This window comes from Podarcis raffonei, chromosome 18, assembly GCF_027172205.1.
Source record: "Podarcis raffonei isolate rPodRaf1 chromosome 18, rPodRaf1.pri, whole genome shotgun sequence".
In the NCBI taxonomy this organism is placed as follows: Eukaryota; Metazoa; Chordata; class Lepidosauria; order Squamata; family Lacertidae; genus Podarcis; species Podarcis raffonei.
In genome coordinates, this window is record NC_070619.1 from 12,352,332 (window position 1) to 12,378,026 (window position 25,695).

The window sequence follows — 25,695 nt, forward strand, 5'->3', positions numbered from 1 at the left end:
GATCGGCAGGTCCTAGGCTCTGTGGTTTAGACCACAGCGCCACCCGCGTCCCCAAGAGTCACATCTAGATATCGACAAATTAAGATCCTCAAGGAGCTTTGAGGCCTGATATTCTTCTCTGAAAGTAGCACCAGCCGTTTCTCCCAACCTACTCGAAGGAAAGCAAGAAAGGGATTGTGGTTTCCGAGAAGAGCGCCGTATAATATGAATCCCGCGGTTTCGTTCAACTTACAAGCCAGGACACACTGGCAATTTCTGCTACGTGCCAGTCTGTGCCACTCGCTTCAAGAAGTCCTTTAGGAAGTCATTATTAATTGCGGGAGGTTGAAGCGATTTGGCTATTTTTGTTTTGTTTGGTTAGCAATCGCTGTAAATGGAAACCACAAGTCGATAAAATTATCGCCTTGCGCCATTTTTCAGGGAAGCCTACTGGTACAGCTCAGCCGTTCTGATAACATTAATTCCCACACTTTCGCCAGCCAGCCTTGGGGGTGAGGTCTGCCTGCAATTTGCACGTTTCCGGTGACTTCTGTTTCAGAGGCCGTAGCTAAAAATACTACTATGTGAAGGAGACAGGCATTTAAATTTAGGGAAGCTTTTTAATGTTTGATGCATTACTGTATTTTAAGATTTTGTTGTAAGCCGCCCAGAGTTCCGGTACTTCTGGGTTTCGGCGGGTCCGTAACCCGAAAAAAACACAACCTGAAGCGTCTGTAACCCGAGGTATGACTGTAGTAAACACAGGTCACTATAAGACATTTTCGCTGCAAGACTTGAACTCGAGCCCATTTCATCGACAGCAGCGGATCAAAGCAAGAAACATTCACTTAAAGCGCACAAATACATGGTTTTTATTGTTTTCAAAAGAATCAAATTTGAAAACTTGACATGCAGCCTATGGAGCTGGATTGGAGAACTTGTTTTTTTGCTCTGTCCGGAAGCCGCAGAGAAAGGAGGAGGAGGAGGAGGAGAAAGGAAGGAAGGAAGGGGGGAGGGTGGAAGGGAGGGAGGGAGGGAAGGAAGGAAGAAGCTCAATAAATGCTGAGGTTTCGCTGGTCCGAACTGCATGGATCCAGTAGACAAGGAAACCAGGGCTGGTTAGAAGGGATAACTTGCACCCTCAGCTATTCCGCAGATGTTGACTCCTTTCTGCATTTTCATGTAGCCATTTTCACCCCACTCCAAGCCCCAGCTGAGGGAGGGAAATAGAAGTTAAGAGATGGTGAGAGCCTCTTCAGCAGGGGCCAGCAAACTTTTTCAGCAGGGGGCCGGTCCGCTGTCCCCCAGACCTTGTGGGGAGCCCTCTTTCTCACCTGTTCTTTAGGATCCAGTAGTCAACCAGTCTCTGGCCGTGTCTCTCGAACCCGTAGCCAACGGCCAGCATCGCATGGTGTAGGTGGTCGCCGCATTGGCGGTTATTGTAGATTCCTGGCAGAGGAGGAAAAACAGAGAACATGGCTCTGGCACGTTGTGGAACAAGCGTCTATTCCAGCAGGGATGGAACCGCCAGAAGGCCCTCGGGAGATGGACCCCGGTGTCCGGGGTGGAGACGCTCCTTCAGGTATACAGGATCAAGACCGTTTAGGGCTTTCAAGGTCAGCACCAACACTTTGAATTGTGTTTGGAAACATCCTGGGAGCCAGTGTAGGTCTTTCAGGACCGATGTTATATGGTCTCCACTCCCAGTCCCCAGTCCGGCTGCCGCATTCTGGATTAGTTGCAGTTTCCGGGTCACCTTCAAAGGCAGCCCCACGTAGAGCGCATGGCAGTAGTCCAAGCGGGAGATAACCAGAGCATGCACCACTCTGGCCAGACAGTCTGAGGGCAGGGAGGGTCTCATCCTGCATACCAGGTGGAGCTGCCCCGGACACAGAATGGACCTGTGCCTCCATGGATAGCCATGAGTCCAAAATGACTCCCAGGCTGCACACCTGGTCCTTCAGGGGCACAGTGACCCCATTCAGGACCAGGGAATCCCCACACCCGCCTGCCCTCTGTCCCCCCAAAACAGTCCTTCTGTCTTGTCAGGATTCAACCTCAATCTGTTAGCCGCCTCCAGACACTCACCCAGGACCTTCACCGCCTTCACTGGTTCTGATTTAAAAGAGAGGTGGAGCAAATTCCCCTTGCCTGGCCGTAGTTGGCCGGAATATACAATATTCCCCAAAATCTCCTGCATTGATGACTATTCTGTTTCCAAAGCTACCCAGTGGTTTTCTTCTCCATTGCAGCAACAACAGTCTCATCGTTTCCCAAAAGGGCACCTTACCATGACTGTAAAACTGGAAGTCAAAAGCGTTTACTCCAACAGAAACTGGGCCCTCAAATGCCACCGCTTTTTCCAGAACCTTCTCATTCCCTGCTGGAATGTCTACGTAGCCCTTGCATCTTGCTGCAATGTCCCATTTCAAGAAACGACAGCTTCTGTCCTGCAAACAGACAACGAAAAAAGGCTTAAACTCTTTTATAAATTGGGAACGTTCTCTATCCGAACGGCGCAGGAGAGATAGAGAAAGGATCCTTGCAATGCAGGAACCATATCATAGCTGTCAATTTACAGATTTGAAAATAAGGGACCAGCAGCCTCGAAAATAAGGGATCAGCAGCCAAAATAAGGGATCAACAATTACTTTGATAAAATACATGTTTTGTTGCGTGCAATTGTCTTTAGATACCTATTAGGTCCATCAATTACCATATAGCATATATTCAACAGAAAAAACCAGCAACAATTTGTTGTTGACAAAGCACAGCTGGACATAGAAAGGGCCCCATTACCTTCAGGATCTTATTTAAGGGGCATCATCAATAAGGGACAGCAGCGGGACATGGCGCTGGGATAAGGGACTGTCCCGCCAAATAAAGGACGCTTGACAGCTATGCATCGTATACGGTTCAACCGTGAACATGCACGGCTGTTTCACTGGGACGTGGCTTTAGGGTAGAAACGAGGAAAGCAGGAAGGAAGGGGAGGAGAAAGGAAAGGTGGAAGAAATAAGGTTTTCTTTAACCTCACGCCCGTGGTTGCAAAAATGGCAGGCCTTGCCTGCATTATTTACCTCCGCCTTGTAGGGATAGGTGTGCTCAGAGTTGATGCCGTTTCGCTTCACGTATTCAAAGGCATTGCTCGGCAAGCCTCCGTGGCAGCCCTTGTTTCCCTCTTTCCTGGAGCAGTCCATGAGGTTTTGCTCGCTGAGAGACACCAGCCGCTTCGTCTTTTTGAAGTGCAGGGCTTCCAGCGCTCCCGTGGCACTGAACGCCCAGCAGCTGCCACAATGGCCCTGCAGAGAAATAAACGGAGAGAGACCGTTGGGTGTCAAATGCGGACGTTGAAAATGAAATACCACCATTTCCAGAAGGAGGTCTTGGGGGTGGGAGTGGGGAGGGCAGTATGAACAAACGAATGAATCTTTATTTGCTTCAGCCGTCGGCCATAGCAATAAAACAACAATACGATATACACAGAATAGAAATGAAAAGTCAATTGTATAAAATACATTTTAGGGCTTTGAATCAACGGTCAAATAGTGAATCTTATTCTGATTGCCCCAAATTTTGTCAGGTTCTGCCAAAAAGAGGATTATACATACAGCTGCCTTGCGAGTCAAATGTTTTGGCTCCCGAAAGCCGCAAACCCGGAAGTGAGTGTTCTAGTTTGTGAATTTTATTTGGAACACGAACATCCAACACGGCTTCTGATTGGCTGCAGGAGCTCCCTGCGGCCAATTGGAAGCCGCGCCTTGGTTTCCGAACGTTTTGGAAGTCGGACGGACTTCCGGAATGGATTCCGTTCGACTTCCAAGGTACGGCTGTAATAGATATATATATGTATGCCAATAAATGGGGCAGGGGAAGCTGCAGATATTTCTACTTTTGGAAACCAATCCGTCAAACTTTAGAAACAAGCAAATAAACACAATTCTCATCGCAGTAGCAGACTGCAAGACTTGGACATCTGAATCTCCACCTGTGGCCTTCAACCCACCTGGTCTTTCACTGGAGTCACGTAACCTTTTGTGCGCCAGTCCACAAAATCCGGAGACTGCCGTTGAGAGAGTTTTCTGAAGAATTCTGCATTGTAGTTGCGTCGTCCGGTCTGGTTAAAGCGCAATCCGGTCATCTTCTGCTTGAACTCTTCCTCGGTCTGGGGAGGAGACCAAAGTCATCAGCGCAAAATCATCACGAGTCGTGTGTCGTCCCCCCGCAAACTCCGCCTGTGTCACGGATCAAGCAATGAGCCGGTCGAGCCCTTAGTGGACATGTTGACTGGCTGTGCTGGAAGTTTTGGGGTGCAATCCTAACCCTCGACGCACTACAGTGAGCAAGATATGACATGTATCAGAGACCAGGCTGAGGATTACAGCTCTGGCAAGGAATGGTGGGAACCTCTCCCTTTGCCCGCTCCTGACCAGGTTCCTGAAGCTGCCCAGGAAAAGTGCAGCAGTATAGATTTAGAGACTTGGTTTGCAGAGGGGCATGGGATGCAGGTGGCGCTGTGGGTTAAACCACAGAGCCTAGGACGTGCCGATCGGAAGGTTGCTGGTTCAAATCCCCGCGATGGGGTGAGCTCCCGTTGCTCGGTCCCTGCTCCTGCCCACCTAGCAGTTCGAAAGCACGTCAAAGTGCAAGTAGATAAATAGGTACCGCTCTGGCGGGAAGGTAAACGGCGTTTCCGTGCGCTGCTCTGGTTCGCCAGAAGTGGCTTAGTCCTGCTGGCCACATGACCCGGAAGCTGTACGCCGGCTCCCTTGGTCAATAAAGCGAGATGAGCGCCACAACCCCAGAGTCGGACACGACTGGACCTGATGGTCAGGGGTCCCTTTACCTTGCAGAGGGGCATAGTTATATTATCAGGTTCTGTGGTTGGGCAGGAAGAACCAGATGCCCAAATATAAGATGGGGGACACTTGGCTAACTAACAGGGCATGCGATAAAGGATCTGGGGGTCTCCGTGAACCACAAGCTCAATGTGACCCAACAGTGTGATGCTCCCAGGACATTTCTGAGCACAATTCAAAGGGTTGGTGCTGACCTTGAAAGCCCTAAATGGCCCAGTAGACCTGAAGGAGCGTCTCCACCCCGGACACCGGGGTCCCTCTCCCGAGGGCCTTCTGGTGGTTCCCTCCCTGTGAGAAGTGAGGTTACAGGGAACCAGGCAGAGGGCCTTCTCGGTGGTGGCGCCCTCCCTTTGGGACGCCCTCCCATCAGATGTCAAGGAGATAAACAACTACCTGACAAAGGCATCTGAAAGCAGCCCTTTCTAGGGAAACCCAGTATAAATAATAAAATTACATTATAGAGAACCAGGCAGAGGGCCTTTTCGGTGGTGGTGCCTACCTTGTGGAACGCCCTCCCTTCAGATGTCAAGGAAATAAAGAAACTATCTGAGTTTTAGAAGACATTTGAAGGCAGCCCTGTTTAGGGAAGCTTTTAATGCCTGAAGTTCTTATTTTGTTTTTAGTGTTCTGTTGGGAACCGCCCAGAGTGGCTGGGTAGAAATATAATAATAATAATAATGATAATAATAATAATGCTGACAAAAATGCTAACGCTATTCTAGGCTGCATCAACAGAAGTCTAGTGTCCAGATCAAGGGAAGTCCTAGTCCCTGAGAGAGTGGAGGTGTTTAGACGTTGACTGATTGAAAGCTGGAGCAGAAGATAGGCAGAATGTCAGAGTTTGGGCACAGCCAGTTTGGGCCGAGGGAGACTTAGCCGCCCGCAGTTACCACGATATGCGTTTGCTTACCCAGTCCCCAAACCGGTTCATTGCCAGCCTATAAGTGTGTTTTCCCTGGGTAGCCTCGCGGTTGTGCTGTTCGATCTTTTTCAGGTTGCTCTCCCACAAATTTCTGCGGCGATACTCTTCCCCCTGGCGAGAAGACGAAATTGTTAAGGCCGCGCATCATATACGACCCCCCGCCGGGGGGGGGGGTGTGTTAGTAAAGCAAACAGTCTAATTTGTCAGCACCTAAATGATATCGAGTGTTGGAACAACTTGGCCACAATAAGGAGATTTTGCCCATGGTGTGACTATTTTCCACCTTCTCCTTTCGACTCTCCGGCACCCGATCTGCATAACCCAGCAATTCCAAAATATAGACATGCTTTTACTCTCACAAGATTGAATGTCTTGCCCTCGGCTGGACTTGAGGGACGGTGCCAACAGATGCCACACAAAAAATGAGCCTGCGGAGACGGCAGTCCCGAATTGGTGGCGCATGCCCTTCTGGCTTGCCCTCTTGATAAAGACTTGAGGAATGAGATTATCCCCCCTCTTTTACTGCCCATTCTGGGTCGCCCAGCCACTGCCCCAGTGTCCTTTCCCTTGGCAGATCAAGATGAGAGAGAGAGAGAGAGAGAGAGAGAGGGAGAGAGATGGAGAAGAGAGAGAGAAAGAAAGAAAGAAAGAGAGAGAGAGAAAGTGAGAGAGAGAGAGAGAGAGAGAGAGAGAGAGAGAGAGAGAGAAAGAAAGAAAGAAAGAAAGAAAGAAAGAAAGAAAGAAAGGAAGGAAGGAAAGAAAGAAAGAATACTTTCTCTTAGCAGATCCAGATGAGCAGGTGACGGCAAAGGTGGCAAGGTTTTTTAGCTGGGGCAATCAGAATAAGACCCACTATTTGACCATTGATTCAAAGCCCTAAAATGTATTTTACATAATTGACTTTTCATTTCTATTCTTTGTATATCGTATTGGTGTTTTATTGCTATGGCCAATGGCTGACGCAAATCAAGATTCATTCATTCGTTCACCCCCCTCCCCGGCTTGAAAGCCACCACCAGGAGGCCACTGGAACGGAGCGCCAGGAAATGGCCTGGATTTGTCTGCACTGGGATGCAGTAGGACTGGGGAAGCGAGTGCCTCTGAGCATGCACAGGTTTTTTTTTGCAACCTTGAGCCCGTCTTGTGTTGGAAGGCAGAGAGTTCCCTTTGAGCCCCTTTTTCTGGCTAATGCAAAGGGCATCTTTCTGTCTATGGGCTGTGCTCCCTATAGAAGCTAGAGTGATCGCCTTCTTGAAGCCAGGGAGACTTTTGGGACTCCAAAATTTCAAATCCGGCGCAAATACTTAGTTACCGTAACTTGGTTCCCAAAATGGTACTCTGTACACGCTCAGGAGAACACGGCTCAGGTTGCATAAGTTTTGACGCAGAAGCAGGGAGCGAAACTCACCTTGGCGTATATTTTCGAATGGGTTCTTTGCCAGAGATTCCAGGCATTGTCGAGGGCAGGATCCTGCGCTGCGACGAGGGGTGTCAGGAAGACCAGCCCAGTCAGGGCCACCACCCACAGATGAAGCATGTCTACCTAGGAGACCAAAGCGTCGTCACTCAATATTTGCTTTCCCCCCCGTAGGACTCATTCATCTAGTTATTTGCAGCAAGAAAAGTGGAAAGTCGAAAGCCAGTTTGTTCCCTCTAGAATCATCCCTGTCGATTTCATTTCTTTTGCTAGCGGGCCCCTGGAATTTCTTGTGGCAAGGAGTTCCACAGTTGGTTTGTGCATTTAAGGAGAAGGAATACTTCCACTTCATTGCATAATGATTTCCCCTTTAGCATGTGGACAACTGGGGCGATATTCATTTCGCCTCTTTTCAATTCCCTCTTTTCAAACAGCCGGTTCTGAATAACAGAAACAAACATATTCTGCGTCTGTCGCAGAATTGGGCTCGTCGTTTCAAATGCCGGCGTCAAAATTCAGCATAGCCCCCACTCCCCTGCTTAAAGGCTTGTTTCTGAGCCTTTTAATGTTGTATTTTAATCTTGTTTTTTATGTTGTATTTTAATCAACTTGTTTTTATTATTGGTTGTTAGCCACCTTGAGCCTGGTCTTGGCTGGGGAGGGCGGAGTATAAATAAAATTTATTATTATTATTATTAGCCAATGAAAACAAAACCCACCACTTGGGATACAAATGCTAATATTTAATATGAAGTATTTGCCTAACACACTCCAGAGACTGTCTGATATCAACAGGGGGAGAGTCTTTTTTCGCAGGGAGGTGATCATTTCAATTTTAACCTTGTCCCAGATAACACCCCCCCTTGAATCAATGCCCCATGTACTTTATTTATCTGCTTGTTTGCGTCTTAGTTGGTTGATAAAAAAATCATGTGGCAGGGAGTTCCGCAGGAGGGTCTTAAATTTCAGGAGGCAAGTCCTTCCTCCTCTTTTCAACCCCCTGTTTTGAAGCGACAGATTCTGAATAATTAAATCGGAACGTCTCCATCCGGAACTCAGCTCCTTGCTTCAAATGCCGGCATCAGAAGTCAGCGTCACCCCAACTCACCTGCTTAAAGGGTCATGTCTGAGTGATGAAAAATGAAATTTACCACTTGGGATATCTGAAGAAATGTTAATGTTGGAAGTCGAAGCCTTTGCCAAATGCACACCCAGGCAGAGTTTGACGTCCAAAGGGTGAGAATCTTTTAACCGCATCCCAGATACCCCACCAATATTTTTTTCTCGCGTTCCCAAACTCTCTCTAATATGGCTTTCGGTTCCCCAAAATGCAACATACCTCTCTTCCAGCCAAAAGGGTCTTGTCCGTCTGTCCTTGTCCGTCTGTCCTTGTCTCGTTTCTCTCTGTAGTAAAAAGCATCGCTGGTCCTCTTTTTATAGGTGAGACTCTACTCAACATCCTTCCTGCCCACAATTCCTTGCGACATTCTTGCCTCATTGATTCTGCAGAAGTCCAGAAAACCCGTGAATCTGAGTCCTGGGTTCTGGGGTCATCTTTCCAAACTCTCAGGTTGCGCAACTTTTCTAAAGAAATAACGTTTTTCAGGGCGGAGCAGAAATCGGTTCGATTTCCCCCCATTGCTGTTATTTGCAAAATATCCGTTCAGCCTTTATTTTTTTAAAAAATATTTTTATTCATTTTCCATTTAAACATATATAATCACATCATTATTTCCACTTTACCTCTTTGGCCCTTTAGAACCTGTTGACTTCCTTCCCTCCCACCTCTTGGCTTTCAAAGTTAACCTTTATATCACATCTTCTAGTAGCAGGTGGTTCCCCAGACTTGTTTGCCTGAACTGAAGTTCAATATGGATAAGACAGAGAGGGGTCAGCAAACTTTTTCAGCAGGTCCACTGTCCCTCAGACCTTGTGGGGGGCCAGACTATATTTCAAAGAAGAAGAAAACGAATTCCTATGCCCCACAAATAACCCAGAGATGCATTTTAAATAAAAGCACACATTCTCCTCATGTAAAAACACGCTGATTCCCGGACCGTCTGGGTTGAGAAGGCGATTGGGCCTCAGGTTGCCTACCCATGAGGTAGATAGTTAAGAGCTTAGGTGGCTTCAGCAGCGGGCGCCGGGTGCCCCCCAGAATTCAACACCCGGGTGCCCCACACCCCTTGCACTCCTGGGTAAAGACGGCCCTGCCTGGAAATCCCTCATCTGAATCTCTCCCTTCATTCTCAACTTCTGTGTTTCTTTACTTAGTCATTCATGTTTGGTCCAAGGAGCTCACGGCATCCCAAGCCCTCCACGGATGCTCGCAACAACCCTGCAATGTAGACTCAGCAGAGATCAGGTTATCTTGACTATGCTACCACTCAGTGGATTTGTAACTGGCTGACTGACCGAACCCAAAGGGTGCTCATCAATGGTTCCTCTTCATCCTGGAGAAGAGTGACTAGTGGGGTGCCACAGGGTTCTGTCTTGGGCCCGGTCTTATTCAACATCTTTATCAACAACTTGGATGATGGACTCAAGGGCATCCTGATCAAATTTGCAGATGACACCAAACTGGGAGGGGTGGCTAACACCCCAGAGGACAGGATCACACTTTAAAACGACCTTGACAGATTGGAGAACTGGGCCAAAACAAACAAGATGAACTTTAACAGGGAGAAATGTAAAGTATTGCACTTGGGCAAAAAAAATGAGAGGCACAAATACAAGATGGGTGACACCTGGCTTGAGAGCAGTACATGTGAAAAGGATCTAGGAGTCTTGGTTGACCACAAACTTGACATGAGCCAACAGTGTGACGCGGCAGCTAAAAAAGCCAATGCAATTCTGGGCTGCATCAATAGGAGTATAGCATCTAGATCAAGGGAAGTAATAGTGCCACTGTATTCTGCTCTGGTCAGACCTCACCTGGAGTACTGTGTCCAGTTCTGGGCGCCACAGTTCAAGAAGGACACTGACAAACTGGAACGTGTCCAGAGGAGGGCAACCAAAATGGTCAAAGGCCTGGAAACGATGCCTTATGAGGAACGGCTAAGGGAGCTGGGCATGTTTAGCCTGGAGAAGAGGAGGTTAAGGGGTGATATGATAGCCATGTTCAAATATATAAAAGGATGTCACATAGAGGAGGGAGAAAGGTTGTTTTCTGCTGCTCCAGAGAAGCGGACACGGAGCAATGGATCCAAACTACAAGAAAGAAGATTCCACCTAAACATTAGGAAGAACTTCCTGACAGTAAGAGCTGTTCAACAGTGGAATTTGCTGCCAAGGAGTGTGGTGGAGTCTCCTTCTTTGGAGGTCTTTAAGCAGAGGCTTGACAACCATATGTCAGGAGTGCTCTGATGGTGTTTCCTGCTTGGCAGGGGGTTGGACTCGATGGCCCTTGTGGTCTCTTCCAACTCTATGATTCTATGATCACATTTCAAGAAGGATATGGATGCAGATAGTGATGTATGGAAGTGAGAGCTGGACCATAAAGAAGGCTGATGGCCGAAGAACGGATGCTTTTGAATTCTGGTGCTGGAGGAGACTCTTGAGAGTCCCATGGACTGCGAGAAGATCAAACCTCTCCATTTGGAAGGAAATCAGCCCTGAGTGCTCACTGGAAGGACAGATCCTGAAGCTGAGGCTCCAATACTTTGGCCACCTCCTGAGAAGAGAAGACTCCCTGGAAAAGACCCTGATGTTGGGGAAGATGGAGGGCACAAGGAGAAGGGGACGACAGAGGACGAGATGGTGGGACAGTGTTCTGGAAGCTGCCAGCATGAGTTTGACCAAACTGCGGGAGGCAGTGGAAGACAGGAGTGCCTGGCATGCTCTGGTCCAGGGGGTCACCAAGAGTCGGACACCACTAAACAACTCAACAACAACAACAAATGGATGCAGATCATTGCGTCCTGGTGTCCAAACAATGTTTATTTTTCTGCAAAGCACTCCAGTCCCTCGGAGTGGAGTAACCCATTTCCTCTTGCCTCAAGCCACAACAATTGTGTCAGTCCTTGTGGTCTGTATTGTCGTTTCCCAATTCCGCACCTGCGTATACAGGACAGCTGACTCGTGCTAAGGATGCGTTAGACGGACGTTCTTCCCCTTGTTTTTCTCAATGCACATCATTTTCATATCGTTTTCTTTTAGCATACAATTTCAAGTCAGTTTTCCATAGAAGCCGAATATTATGCCCCAAATCCCTTGCCCAGTGTGTCACTATGGGTTTAACCTGTTCATCTTTTGTACACAGTCCCAAGAACAATCTGTACATTTTCGACAATAGTTTTGGATTGTTTTTAAACAGATCTTTTGGAAACCTTGAGATCTCACGACTTAAACCTTTCTTTTTGTCTGTCTTGAAAGTATAATTTAATTGGTGAAATTGTAACCAGACCCTTATCTCTTCAAAATATATCCCTTATGTCTTCAGAATCTTTCAGTTTCACTCGTATTTTATCTATAGAGCAGGCGAGAGTAAATGGGGATTAATGATCTCTACTTCTCATTTTTACAGTTCTCCGTATTTCCACATCAGTTTGTAGATATTTTATAACAACGTCCTCCTGAGATTTCAACAGCACTTTCAGTCTAAATTTCTCACAATATGCACATTTTATTTTTTTTGCAAAGCGATATTGCAGAATGGAATGCATTTTAATGTTATTTTCACTAGTACGAGCACTAATATGTGCACAGTTCACCCTTGTCTGTGCATTTGTTTTTACACAAAACTGGGATGCAGAACTCTACTGCAAAATTCAAAACAGTGCAAATTTCAAAAGACAGTTGTGCTTTCGTTTCTGTATTGTTTTGGAGCGTAGGTCGGCTCACATTTTAAAACGCAGAACGAATTGAATTTCTAATCTGGGAAATGCAAACCTCACTGAATTCCACCGCCACATCCCTGCTTCTGAGTCAACCTGCGTTGGGCCGCACCGTTAAATTCCTGATTCTGCCTTTGCAGGCTACAATGTGCCCTCGAAAAACAAAAGCAAACGCACTTGCTTATATTACCTTTGCTAATTAATTCATTTCATGGTTATCTGACGCATTCCCTCCCTTATATCTCCAAATCTATGTTTCTGTTTTAAAATCTCCAAATCTGTGTTGATTTTTAAAGTACATCCTGTAACTCGAAGGAACTCAAAAAGGAAGTATCTCTATTAAATTTGTACACCTCCCCAGACCGCAGGTCTCAGCCACAACAATTGTGTCAGTCCTCGTGGTCTGTATTGTCGTTACCCAATTCCGCACCTGCGTATACAGGACAGCTGCTTCGTGGTAAGGATGTGTTAGACGGACGTTCTTCTCCTTGTTTTTCTCTCTTCAACCCCAAAATCGGTGCATCAGATCTCGAAGCCCTGGGCTACTTTCCTGTCTTGCAGCCAGGCATTGCTAACCTGGCGCCCTCAGGGCAGACTGTGCTACAACTCCCAGCAGTTGCAGCCAGCGCCTGCTCAGCGAAATTCCCAAGATTTGATCGCAGGACAGATGTTGCAGAAATGACGGAATATTTTATCTTTTTTTAAAAAAATCGTTTTTATTTGATTTGACAAATGTCAAGTTGTAACAATGCTAAATACCTATCCATATATACCGTATTTTTTGCTCTATAAGACTCACTTTTTCCCTCCTAAAAAGTAAGGGGAAATGTGTGCGCGTCTTGTGGAGCGAATGCAGGCTGCGCAGCTATCCCAGAAGCCAGAACAGCAAGAGGGATTGCTGCTTTCGCTGCGCAGAGATCCCTCTTGCTGTTCTGGCTTCTGAGATTCAGAATATTTTGTTTCTTGTTTTCCTCCTCCAAAAACTAGGTGCGTCTTGTGGTCTGGTGCGTCTTATAGAGTGAAAAATACGGTATATATATTTCTCTGAATATCCCATGATATTTTAGGGAGCAGGCAAGGCCCATGGCTTACACCATAGGAGCCTACACAACACTAAACACTGTTGCTGGGTGTAGGTTTTATTTATTTTTTATCTTGTATTTTGGAAATGTATGCATCCAGTTGTTGTTTTTCCCCTTTAATTTTTTTTTGGGGGGGCCCCAAGAGAGTGGGGCCCTAAGCTAGAGCTTGTTTAGCTTATACGTAAATCCAGCACTGTATACAACCATGCCCCAATCTTTTCCAAACCATTCATCCTGGACTAAGGGACTTTGTACGAGTTTCTTTGGTTACCATTTTTTGATTTAGGCGTTCCATTTCACATCCTCCCGAAAACCCATAACTTGACAACAACGGCCCAATCCCTGCGACGAAAACATGTTTTCCCCCCTCCGCTTCTCACCAAATTGTGGGGAGAACCTAGAATTACACAGACGGCGTTAATTTTATTTAAGCTTGTCACAATTCCTCATCACCCCTTGGGGGGTTCTAAATACCAATAATCAAGAAAACGAAGAATGCAAGAAAGAACACCTGCGATTAAAACCAAATAATAATATTCAGAGCTTTTCCTGGCGGGGCTGGGATGGGGAAAATGGCAGTTTTGACCACGGTATATTTATCCTATTATCTGAAACCCCTGATGAAATTGGGCGGTTTGGAAATCGGGTTCTGCAAAAGTGCCATTGCTTTAGGAGGGATAATATTTTTCCGGCTGCAGATGACATCGTTGATGTTTTTGTGTTGGCTGTTGCCGCAGGACAGCTGTGCGATGCTGGAGATCGGAAGACAATTCATCAGACCTTTGCGACTCCAGGAAAACTGCTACAGCCCAGGTGATCTCATTGTCGGTGGGAATTTGCCTCTCTTCAGAGCTCTAGTCAGAAAGTTATCTTTTAAACAGTATTTCAGAGAAGGGGACTCCCCCAATTTCATGTAAGTTCTCAGAGAGGCCGAATTTGTGGATTGGCCCAGTATTTTTTTAAAGAGCAATAATAACCTTTATATCCAATTTTTATTAAATTTTCTGTGTCACAATTCAAAGCACTCCTTTTTACATCCTTAAGATATCAATGCCTTCCCTTCTTCTCCTTCCATGGTTCATTTTACACAATTCCCAAAAACAACAATATTCAGTATTCCATTATTGCATCCATCAAAACTTATCTGCACTGTTGAATTTATCTTAATGCTGCCAGCGTTTTCAGCTGTGCACAATTATCCCCAAACAGAAAAGACTCTGGGTAAGTACTTTGCAACGGAGAAGAATTAGTCCCCTTTTCAGAGTTTCTAAGCACAAGTTCAGCCCTTTATGATACAGGAAATCATTTTTTTAAAAGTTAAACCCCTATTACACACGATACGATAATCTTTATTGTCATTGTCCCATACATAACAACGAAATTGAAAAAAACTACATCAGACATTCAAAAACCCACAAGCCTGCTATCCCAGCTATCCAAGCCTGGTTAGCCCCCTAAAAACTCTGATACCCTATAATTGAATACAATATACTCCCATAGAGAATCCTTACACTGCGTTTAAAACCAAAATCGCATTTGGATAGAAAGTGTTTCTCAGGCGGCTAGTCCTAGTCTTTATAACATAGAAGTCAGAAGCTGAAAGAGATCATTTCCGGGGTGCGCACTATCCTGCGCTATCTCTGCCGCTTTCTTATGGCACCTGGAAGCATAGATTTGATCCAAGGTGGGAAGAGGGCACCCAATTATTCTCTCCGCAGTCTTTACAACCCTGGACAGCATTGTTTTTCCCCTGACCGTGGAGCTCCCAAACCACACACACAGACCATAAGTTAATAGACTATCAACAGTACAATGGTAAAATGCCATCAGCAGTCCTTTGAGAGATTTTTCCAGAGGATTCTCAGAAAATGTTACTACTCTCATTGTAGCCCCATGCCCAAGAACTACCAGTATATCCTGGCTTTGGGTTTTGCCATCCAGGAACTCAACAGGGACTTGACGCTTCTGCCCAACGCCACCCTGGGCTTCCGCATCTACCAGGAAAGCAGTTTTGCAAACAAGCCCACGGAAACCAGCCTTGCCCTCATCTCCACGCGGAGACAAATGGTGCCAAACTACAACTGCGACAAGCAGGACAAGCTGCTGTCCGTCATTGGCAGCCTCGACTCAAAGACGTCAAGGCAGATGGTGTCGATCTTGAGTGCCTTCAAGATCCCGCAGGTAAGGAGAGAAATCGACCAGGGTTCTGGGTTCCTTTGGTGCAGGGATGCAAAACCCACGCTCTGCAAAAGAGTTCCATGGCGTGCGGGCCACCTTTTCTACCGGAAAAAAACAACGCTGTCCAGGGCTGTAAAGACTGCGGAGAGAATAATTGGGTGCACTCTTCCCACCTTGGATCAAATCTATGCTTCCAGGTGCCATAAGAAAGCGGCAGAGATAGCGCAGGATAGTGCGCACCCCGGAAATGATCTCTTTCAGCTTCTGCCTTCTGGAAGAAGGTACAGGTTATAAAGACTAGGACTAGCCGCCTGAGAAACAGTTTCTATCCAAATGCGATTTTGGTTTTAAACGCAGTGTAAGGTAGTCTTTATGTGAGTCTATTGTATTCACTTATGGGGTATCAGAGTTTTTAGGGGATTAACCAGGCTGGGATAGCAGGCTTGTGAGTTGTTGTTTTTTCCAAATTTTTTTATTGGTTTTCACAATATTATAAACAAACAAACACATAGGACAAACATAAATCATAGCCTTATTGAAAATTACACTTATTAACTTTGTTAAGTGACTTCCCATCTTCCCCTTGGTTGAATTTCATTGTATATCCTTTTAACGGTTTCCCAAGTCACAATTCTTATAAAATTTAACTTCAACATTAACATCCTTAAATCTTCACTTTACTAAATTAAACATATTAATTCATCACTTAACACAAATAAAATCCTAAGCCAATTAGGTATCTGCAAGCTGTTTTCAGTTAGTTTAATTTAACATATTTAACTAAATAATCATTAAATTTAATCCACTCTTCCTGATACTCCTCCTCCTTCTGGTCATGGACTCTTCCGGTTAGGTCAGCTAGCTCCGAAAAATCCATCATCTTCATCTGCCATTCTTCTATCGTTGGTAATTCTTGGGTTTTCCATTTTTTAGCTAACAAAATACGAGCAGCAGTTGTGGCTTGTGGGTTTTTGAATGACTGATGTAGATTTTTTCAATTTCCTTGTTCTGTATGGGACAAAGACAATAAAGATTATCGTATCGGAAATAAAGCCATTCCTTCTTTCAGCTCGGTTACGGCTCACCCAAACTGGGATTTGCATCTCCTTCTTTCTATCACATCGACCCCAACGAGATCCTTCAGTTCAGGGGTTTAGTCTCGCTATTCCTGCATTTCCGCTGGAATTGGGTGGGACTCATCGCTTTGGAGGATGACGGCGGCGAAATTTTCATCCGGACTTTGGCGCCGCTCCTCGCCCGGAACGACATCTGCGTGGCGTTCACGGAAAAGGCTGTGCCAGAAACGCACGTCCTTTTGCCGCATTTGAAACAATGGGCAAAACAGGTTTCAAAGGTTTACGAGAGTGAGGCTCAGACGGTGGTTTTCTTTGTAGACGCCAATTCCATCCGATATTTAATGGCGCCCATCACCCAACTGGTGAAAAACAAGGGGACCTCAGCTGGGAAGGTTTGGATCCTGACATCCCAGTGGGATTTTGCTGCTGCGAGATCCGCCAGAACGTTTAAGTATCTGAAACATTTCCATGGGTCCATTTTCTTCAAAATCCGCACGAGAAAAGTGCCTGGGTTCGACAAATTTCTCTCTGCTTTAGATCCATACCGGTCTCCGGAAGACATCTTTTTCCGTCGCTGGTGGGAAGTGGTATTTGACTGTAAATTTCTGAAACCAGACCAGAACGTTTTGAAGAACCAGCGGAACTGCACAGGCCAGGAAAAACCAGAGGATCTCCCAGCCTTTGTGTTTTCGACTGAGATGACTGGCTACAGTTACAGCATCTACAACGCTGTCTATTCTACGGCCCACGCGTTGCATGACGCCATGTATTCAACTGGATCCAAACTTGCAATGGTGCCACGCGGCAAGAGACTTCTGAATCTCCAGCCTTGGCAGGTAACGTCTTCGCAGAACCAGTTACAGGTGTGTTCCCCACTTCTGCACGATCGACTCGCGTGCAACTGCATATCTGCGTGGCGCCAGGAAACCATCAAATCGTTGGGTTCAAACCTGGAAATGGAAAGAGAGTGTTGGGGAGTTGGCTCATGAGAAGACCCTCTCTGGAGTCCTGAGAAGATGTCAGCGAGGGTCAAGGAAGTCCCAAAGAGCCCAGAGGTGCCATGGGTTGGTTTTTCTGAAAGGCTGCTCAGTCTCCCTACCTGGACCACATCTCTGATCTCCACTTGAATCCGACCCACAGCAATCTTTTCTCTTTCAGAAAACAGAGGGCAGGTCCAAAGTCAACTCATCACAATGGTTGTCTCACAATTTGTTGCTTAGTCGTTTAGTCGTGTCCGCCTCTTCGTGACCCCATGGACCAGAGCACGCCAGGCATTCCTGTCTTCCTCCTGCCTCCTGCAGTTTAGTCAAACTCATGCTGGTAGCTTCAGGAACACTGTCCCACCATCTCGTCCTCTGTCGTCCCCTTCTCCTTGTGCCCTCCATCTTTCCCAACATCAGGGTCTTTTCCAGGGAGTCTTCTCTTCTCCTGAGGTGGCCAAAGTCTTGGAGCCTCAGCTTCAGGACCTGTCCTTCCAGTGAGCACTCAGGGCTGATTTCCTTCAGAATGGAGAGGTTTGATCTTCTCGCAGTCCATGGGACTCTCAAGAGTCTCCTCCAGCGCCATAATTCAAAAGCATCAATTCTTCGGCCATCAGCCTTCTTGATGGTCCAGCTCTCACTACCATACATCACTAATACATCGCCACAACTCTCTAGACCTGTTTCACAACCGCAGCTTGCCAAACCTCTTTCATTTCACTTCTTATTAAATTTCCAAAAGCTCTACGTAAAAACTCCAATACCTATTTTAAACATCAACTTCCCACCACATTTTCCATGTTTTTCTTATCTCCACCCCTGCTTTGGCGAACCCTGTCTTCCCTATTTTTAAAATACATGGTCGTAAGGCAATAATCTTTAATCGTTCTGTTGCTCATAGTTCAAAACCTGCTGGTGGATTCTTCCTGCTGTAGTATTTCTTCAAATAACCCGGGGAAAAATGCTTCCATTGTTCAAAAAAATAAAGCAACCATCAAAACACCAACAATCTCATTTTAGCTGTTAGCTTTGCTGGTTCGACATAGTCCATAACTTTGCTGATCTGTTCTTCTTTACTGAGAACTTTTTCCATTTCTGAGCATCAAGAATCCTAGCTCCTGTAGTTATATACATATACAACCATCTTCTTTGCAATTTCTGTCCCTGTAATCCTTTGAAGAAAAGCTTCAGGAGTGTTTGTTGTTGCTGTTTTTTGTATATTCGGCTCAAACATCTTTTTCATCTCATCACATATCATTTCCTCAAATACCCTCGCTTTTTTACAAGTCCCCCGCATATGGGGAAAAACCATCTCTTTGCACTTCCAGCGGTTATTAGAAACATTCTTATATGTTTTAGATAATTTATCAGGTGTTACAAATACTATCACATTTCTTTAATTTCAGATTCTGGCCTCTTTGAGGAAGATTCGGTTTAACAACACGGCTGGGGATGAGATATATTTTACGGAACATGACAAGAGACCGGCAGCCTATGATATTCTGAACGGCGTCTTCTTCCCCAACGGATCGTGGGCCGAAGTGAAAGTTGGAGGTTTGGATCCTCACGCAGCCCCAGGAGAGGACTTCAGCCTTAACCCCGATGCAATCGTGTGGGTTACTCAGGTGCAGACAATCTGAATACTCCATATTCATGTCCAATTCTTAGGTTGGGGCAGACAGAAGACAACCTAGACGAGAGCGTGGCAACACTATCAAACCCCTTGCTTGAAAAATTGCTGCCAAATCCTTTGGCAATGTAACAGCACCCTTTGCCGAATCAAACCAATGGCTTTATTTAGTTGAAAGTTTTTGACTAAATATTGACTATTGCACTAGATTCCATTCTCCGTAATGTAGCTAGCATTCATTCTTCTCTTCCCCTTTCTGTTGATAATACATTTTTAGCTCAACCTCTGTTTATTTTTTGCTTAGATTGTTGGAATCGCCTTTGGGTTGGTTCCCAACAAACTCATGTTAATCCTCTCATTTTCATACAAAAGGCTGCAAAGGGTATCACTTCCTTGGCGTGTCAATTGTACCATGCTTCCATGTGACAGCCCTTCAGATATTTGAAGATATATCTCCTCTCAGCCTCTTCTTTTCCGGGCTAAACATTCTCAACTCCTTCAACTGTTCCTCATCAGGCATGGCTTCCAGACCCTTGACCATCTTGGTCGCTCTTCTCTGCCCACCTTCCAGCTTGTCAACATCCTTCTTAAATTGTGCTGCCCAGAACTGGAAACAATATTCCAGGTGTGATCTGACCAAAGCAGAATAGAGCGGGACTATGACTTCCCTTGATCTGGACACTCGACTTCTGCTGATGCAGCCCAGAATTGCAATAGCTGTTTCGGCTAGCTGGTTTTATGATATGCATTGAAATGACTTCTGAATGATGCATGTTAATATTATTAATTTGTATTGTGTTGTTCATATTTTAATACTCTGTTGGAAGCTACCCAGAGTGGCTGGGGAAACCCAGCCAGATGGGCTGGGTATAAATAATAAATTCTATTCTATTCTATTGCTTAGTTCTGTACAGAGCTGTATGCATAGATGACACGATATAAATTATTATTATTATTAAGAGATCTGGGTTTCTATTTTTGCGGTGCCGAATAACTTACCAACATGTTTCCCTCACCCCACAAGTTGTCCACCTGTTATCAGCAAGAAGGAAGTTCTTCGAAGTAGCAAAAGAGAAACGTTTACCTTGTACAGAGAAAAATCCAGCAATCTTATTGTTTCTTCCATTTTAGAAGACCCCATTCTCCAGGTGTGTAGAAAGTTGCCCTCCAGGACAGAGCAGAAAAGTTCTAGAGGGGAGGCCGGTTTGCTGCTACGAATGTGTCTCTTGCCCAGAAGGGACCTTCTCTAACCAGACAGGTAGGACCAACTTTGTTGTTGTTGTTGTTTAGTCATTTAGTCGTGTCCGACTCTTCATGACCCCCTGGACCAGAGCACGCCAGGCCCTCCTGTCTTCCTCTGCCTCCCGCAGTTTGGTCAAACTCAAGCTGGTAGCTTCGAGAACACTGTCCCACCATCTTGTTCTCTGTCGCCCCCTTCTCCTTGTGCCCTCCATCTTTCCCAACATCAGGGTCTTTTCCAGGGAGTCTTCTCTTCTCCTGAGGTGGCCAAAGTCTTGGAGCCTCAGCTTCAGGATCTGTCCTTCCAGTGAGCACTCAGGGCTGATTTCCTTCCGAATGGAGAGGTTGGATCTTTTCGCAGTCCATGGGACTCTCAAGAGTCTCCTCCAGCACCAGAATTCAGAAGCAACTTAGACACCCAAATTAAAGCGCAGAAGTTGTTTAGACAAGAGTGGCTTGGAAAGAGACAGAACCCTGGGGCGAGGAGAAGAGGAATAGTTTAAAGAGTAAATTTAAAGAGAGAAGGTTTCCAGAAATGTTTGGATGAAACTTCATAGCATGTGTGAAGTATCTCAGTTCTGCTTCTTTGTGCCAGACGCAGTTCACTGCACCAAGTGCCCTGAAGATCAATACCCAAACAAGGACCAAGACCAGTGTATTTCCAAGAAGACCAACTTCCTCTCTTACCAAGATGTTCTTGGGATGGTTTTAGCTTTTCTGGCTCTCCTGCTGTTCCTCACAACCTCCCTGGTGCTGGCGATCTTCATCCAACAACGCGACACACCCATTGTCAAAGCCAACAACCGAGACCTCACCTACGTCCTCCTCGCCTCCCTCCAGCTCTGCTTCCTCTGCCCCTTCCTCTTCATCGGCCGTCCCAAGAAGACCATCTGCCTTCTCCGTCAAATGGCTTTCAGCACCGTTTTCTCTGTTGCCGTCTCTTCCGTACTGGCAAAAACCATCACGGTCGTCCTGGCCTTCGTGGCCACCCAGCCGGGAAACGCCGCGAGGAAGGTTTTGCAGAGACAACCGGCCAACTCCATTGTGGTGGCCTGCCTGTTTATCCAAGCCGTTATCTGCGCCGTCTGGCTCGCAACCTCTCCGCCATTCCCAAACCTGGACTTCCATTCCACACCGGGAGAGATTGTAGCCGAATGCAACGAAGGTTCGGCCGCCATGTTTTACACTGTCCTGAGTTACCTGGGCTTCCTGGCCCTGGTCAGTTTCCTGGTGGCTTTCTTCACCAGAAAGTTGCCCGATAGTTTCAACGAAGCCAAGTTCATCACCTTCAGCATGCTGGTCTTTTGCAGCGTTTGGGTTTCCTTCGTCCCCACCTACCTGAGCACCAAGGGCAAGTTCACGGTGGCCGTGGAGATCTTCTCCATCTTGGCTTCCGGCGCTGGTCTCCTGGGTTGCGTTTTCTTCCCCAAGTGTTACCTTATTCTCCTGAGGCCTCACCTCAACAGCAAAGATCATCTGGTTAGGAAAAAGCGTAAGGTAATTTAACAGAATTTTTAAGTTAAATTATTCTGTACAGTAAATAAATAAATTCCATTCCGTATCTGTTTTTTTCCTGACTATTGTGCCGCTGTTTATTAGTGTCGTGGTTGTCTTTGAGTTGAGAGGAAGCTGATGGTTGCTATTTGAGTTAAGATAGGGGGACCATTTAATATTTACATCTGTCTTTATAAAAGATCTAGCCAAAAAAAGATAGCCACATATTTCCTTGCTTTGCTAAATGTTCCTTCTTCCTCTCAAATCATCCAGTTTGTTGGAAATAAAATTGAGGAGCCGGGAAAGGCCATTAAAAATATAAATAAATCAACTCTGTTGTGGTGTTTCAAAAGTGGGGAACTAGGAAAATAAAGCAGCAACAAGAGGGAAACCTTGGATGCTTTGAGAACAAAGTGCGGGAAATCAGTTTCTGGAAACATTGTATTAAATTTGTTTTAATCTGTGGAAAAAAATTGGAAAAATCAATAAAAACGATTTGGCAAATATATATATATTGTTTGCTGATATCATACGCACCCCCTGCAACATTTCTCCCTTGAAAATAGGGACGTCCTATTCCATCCCCTCCAATATTTCTTCCCTGAAAAGAGGGACGTCCTATTCCAGCCCCTCCTTGTTTCCTTGACATCTGATGGGAGGGCGTTCCACAGGGCAGGCGCCACCACCGAGAAGGCCCTCTGCCAGGTTCCCTGTAACCTTACTTCTCACAGGGAGGGAAGCGCCAGAAGGACCTCGGGAGAGGGATCCCGGTGTCTGGGGTGCACACACTCCTTCAGGGATACTGGGTCTTTGAGGCCATTTCAGGCTTTCAAAGTCAGCACCAACTCTTTGAATTGTGCTTGGAAATGTCCTGGGAGCCAATGCAGGTCTTTCAGGACTGGTGTTAAGTGGTCTCCACTCCCAGTCCCCAGTCTGGCTGCCACATTCTGGATTAGTTGCAGTTTCCGGGTCACCTTCCAAGGCAGCCCCAAGCAGAGCACAAGTTTACTTTACCACCTGCTAACAGAAACAAATTCCATTTGAATAGCCACATTCTTCCACCAGATTAAAAATGGGCTCACGCACCTCCATTGGCATCTCTGAAATAAGCATCTGGTGCTATCGATGCACATCTGGTGATGTTGAAACAGCCAGAAGATGCTGTTACAAAATACCGATTTGTTATCTGGAAACCTGTTAAGAAATCCTTGGGTTTGCGGTAATGCGTCAGCATCTGAAGCATGATTTTATCAAGACTTTTCATAGAATCGGAAGGGACCTCAAGGGTCATCTAGTCTGACCCGCTGAAATGCAGGAATCTGAGCTAAAGCATTCTTGACAGATGACCATCCAACCTCTTCTTTAAGACCTCCAAGGAAGGAGAGTCCACAACCTCTCAAGGGAGCCCGATCCACTGCCGAACAGCTCTTACTCCCATGAAGTTCTTCCTGATGTTTAGTTGGAATCTCCTTTCTTCTGGCTTGAAGCCATGGGTTCGATTCCTGCCCTCCCTCTACCTCTGTTGCCCCTCTACCCCTTTCCTACCTCTGAGGCCCCCCTGCCCCTATTCTACCTGTGAGACCCCTCTACCCTTTTCATAGCTCTGTGGCCCCTTTCCTACCTCTTAGACCCCTCTATACTTTTCATAGCTCTGTGGCCCCTCTACACCTATTCTAGCTCTGTGGCCCCTCTGCCCCCTATTGTAGCTCTGAGACCCCTCTACCCCTTTTCATAGCTCTGTGGCTCCTCTGCCCCCTATTGTAGCTCTGAGACCCCTCTACCCTTTACATAGCTCTGTGGCTCCTCTGCCCCTATTCTAGCTCTGAGACCCCTCTATCCTTTACATAGCTCTGTGGCTCCTCTGCCCCCTATTCTAGCTCTGAGACCCCTCTACCCTTTTCATAGCTCTGTGGCCCCTCTGCCCCTTTGCTAACAATGAAACCCCTCTACCCTTTTCATAGCTCTGTGGCCCCTCTGCCCCTTTGCTAACAATGAAACCCCTCTACCCTTTTCATAGCTCTGTGGCCCCTCTGCCCCTTTCCTACCTCTGAGACCCCTCTACCCTTTACATAGCTCTGTGGCTCCTCTGCCCCCTATTCTAGCTCTGTGACCCCTCTACCCCTTTTCATAGCTCTGTGGCTCCTCTGCCCCTATTCTAGCTCTGAGACCCCTCTACCCTTTACATAGCTCTGTGGCCCCTCTGCCCCCTATTGTAGCTCTGAGACCCCTCTACTCCTTTTCATAGCTCTGTGGCTCTTCTGCCCCCTATTCTAGCTCTGAGACCCCTCTACCCTTTACATAGCTCTGTGGCCCCTCTGCCCCCTATTGTAGCTCTGAGACCCCTCTACTCCTTTTCATAGCTCTGTGGCTCCTCTGCCCCTATTCTAGCTCTGAGAGCCCTCTACACTTTACATAGCTCTGTGGCCCCTCTGCCCCCTATTGTAGCTCTGAGACCCCCCCAACACTTTACATAGCTCTGTGGCCCCTCTGCCCCCTATTCTAGCTCTGAGACCCCTATACTCCTTTTCATAGCTCTGTGGCTCTTCTGCCCCCTATTCTAGCTCTGAGACCCCTCTACCCTTTACATAGCTCTGTGGCCCCTCTGCCCCCTATTGTAGCTCTGAGACCCCTATATCCTTTTCATAGCTCTGGGGCCTCTCTGCCCCCTATTCTAGCTCTGAGACCCCTCTACCCTTTACATAGCTCTGTGGCCCCTCTGCCCCCTATTGTAGCTCTGAGACCCCTCTACCCCTTTTCATAGCTCTGTGGCTCCTCTGCCCCTATTCTAGCTCTGAGACCCCTCTATCCTTTACATAGCTCTGTGGCTCCTCTGCCCCCTATTGTAGCTCTGAGACCCCTCTACCCTTTTCATAGCTCTGTGGCCCCTCTGCCCCTTTGCTAACAATGAAACCCCTCTACCCTTTACATAGCTCTGTGGCCCCTTTGCCCCCTATTGTAGCTCTGAGACCCCTCTACTCCTTTTCATAGCTCTGTGGCTCTTCTGCCCCCTATTCTATCTCTGAGACCCCTCTACCCTTTTCATAGCTCTGTGGCTCCTCTGCCCCCTATTCTAGCTCTGAGACCCCTCTACCCTTTACATAGCTCTGTGGCTCCTCTGCCCCCTATTCTAGCTCTGAGACCCCTCTATCCTTTTCATAGCTCTGTGGCCTCTCTGCCCCCTATTCTAGCTCTGAGACCCCTCTACCCTTTACATAGCTCTGTGGCCCCTTTGCCCCCTATTGTACATCTGAGACCCCTCTACCCTTTTCATAGTTCTGTGGCTCTTCTGCCCCCTATTCTAGCTCTGAGACCCCTCTACCCTTTACATAGCTCTGTGGCCCCTCTGCCCCCTATTGTAGCTCTGAGACCCCTCTACACCTTTTCATAGCTCTGTGGCTCCTCTGCCCCCTATTCTAGCTCTGAGAGCCCTCTACACTTTACATAGCTCTGTGGCCCCTCTGCCCCCTATTGTAGCTCTGAGACCCCTCTACTCTTTACATAGCTCTGTGGCCCCTCTGCCCCCTATTCTAGCTCTGAGACCCCTCTACCCTTTTCATAGCTCTGTGGCTCCTCTGCCCCCTATTGTAGCTCTGAGACCCCTCTACTCCTTTTCATAGCTCTGTGGCCCCTCTGCCCCTATTCTACCTCTGAGACCCCTCTACTCCTTTTCATAGCTCTGTGGCTCTTCTGCCCCCTATTCTAGCTCTGAGACCCCTCTACTCTTTACATAGCTCTGTGGCCCCTCTGCCCCCTATTGTAGCTCTGAGACCCCTCTACTCCTTTTCATAGCTCTGTGGCTCCTCTGCCCCCTATTCTAGCTCTGAGAGCCCTCTACCCTTTACATAGCTCTGTGGCCCCTCTGCCTCCTATTGTAGCTCTGAGACCCCTCTACACTTTACATAGCTCTGTGGCCCCTCTGCCCCCTATTCTAGCTCTGAGACCCCTCTACCCTTTTCTTAGCTCTGTGGCTCTTCGGCCCCCTATTCTAGCTCTGAGACCCCTCT

At 46.8% G+C, this 25,695-nt stretch overlaps 2 protein-coding genes across 2 annotated transcripts; one reads left to right on the plus strand and one right to left on the minus strand.

Moving 5' to 3' along the window:
* Window positions 1–1,016: 1,016 nt before the first annotated feature.
* On the minus strand, window positions 1,017–7,355 carry LOC128405599 (procathepsin L-like). The gene is made up of 7 exons (XM_053372388.1): window positions 7,169–7,355; window positions 5,749–5,871; window positions 3,986–4,144; window positions 3,060–3,281; window positions 2,270–2,429; window positions 1,314–1,428; window positions 1,017–1,192 (listed from the first exon to the last, which is right to left on the minus strand). The coding sequence occupies exons 1-7, from the start codon at window positions 7,295–7,297 to the stop codon at window positions 1,099–1,101; spliced, it is 1,002 nt and encodes a 333-aa protein (XP_053228363.1). The 5' UTR covers window positions 7,298–7,355; the 3' UTR covers window positions 1,017–1,098.
* A 7,630-nt stretch (window positions 7,356–14,985) lies between these two features.
* LOC128405587 (vomeronasal type-2 receptor 26-like) lies at window positions 14,986–21,760 on the plus strand. Its single transcript, XM_053372371.1, has 5 exons — window positions 14,986–15,646; window positions 16,342–17,184; window positions 18,735–18,953; window positions 20,090–20,216; window positions 20,793–21,760. Exons 2-5 carry the CDS (start codon window positions 16,690–16,692, stop codon window positions 21,701–21,703), a joined length of 1,752 nt encoding a protein of 583 aa, XP_053228346.1. The 5' UTR covers window positions 14,986–15,646; window positions 16,342–16,689; the 3' UTR covers window positions 21,704–21,760.
* Window positions 21,761–25,695: the final 3,935 nt, after the last annotated feature.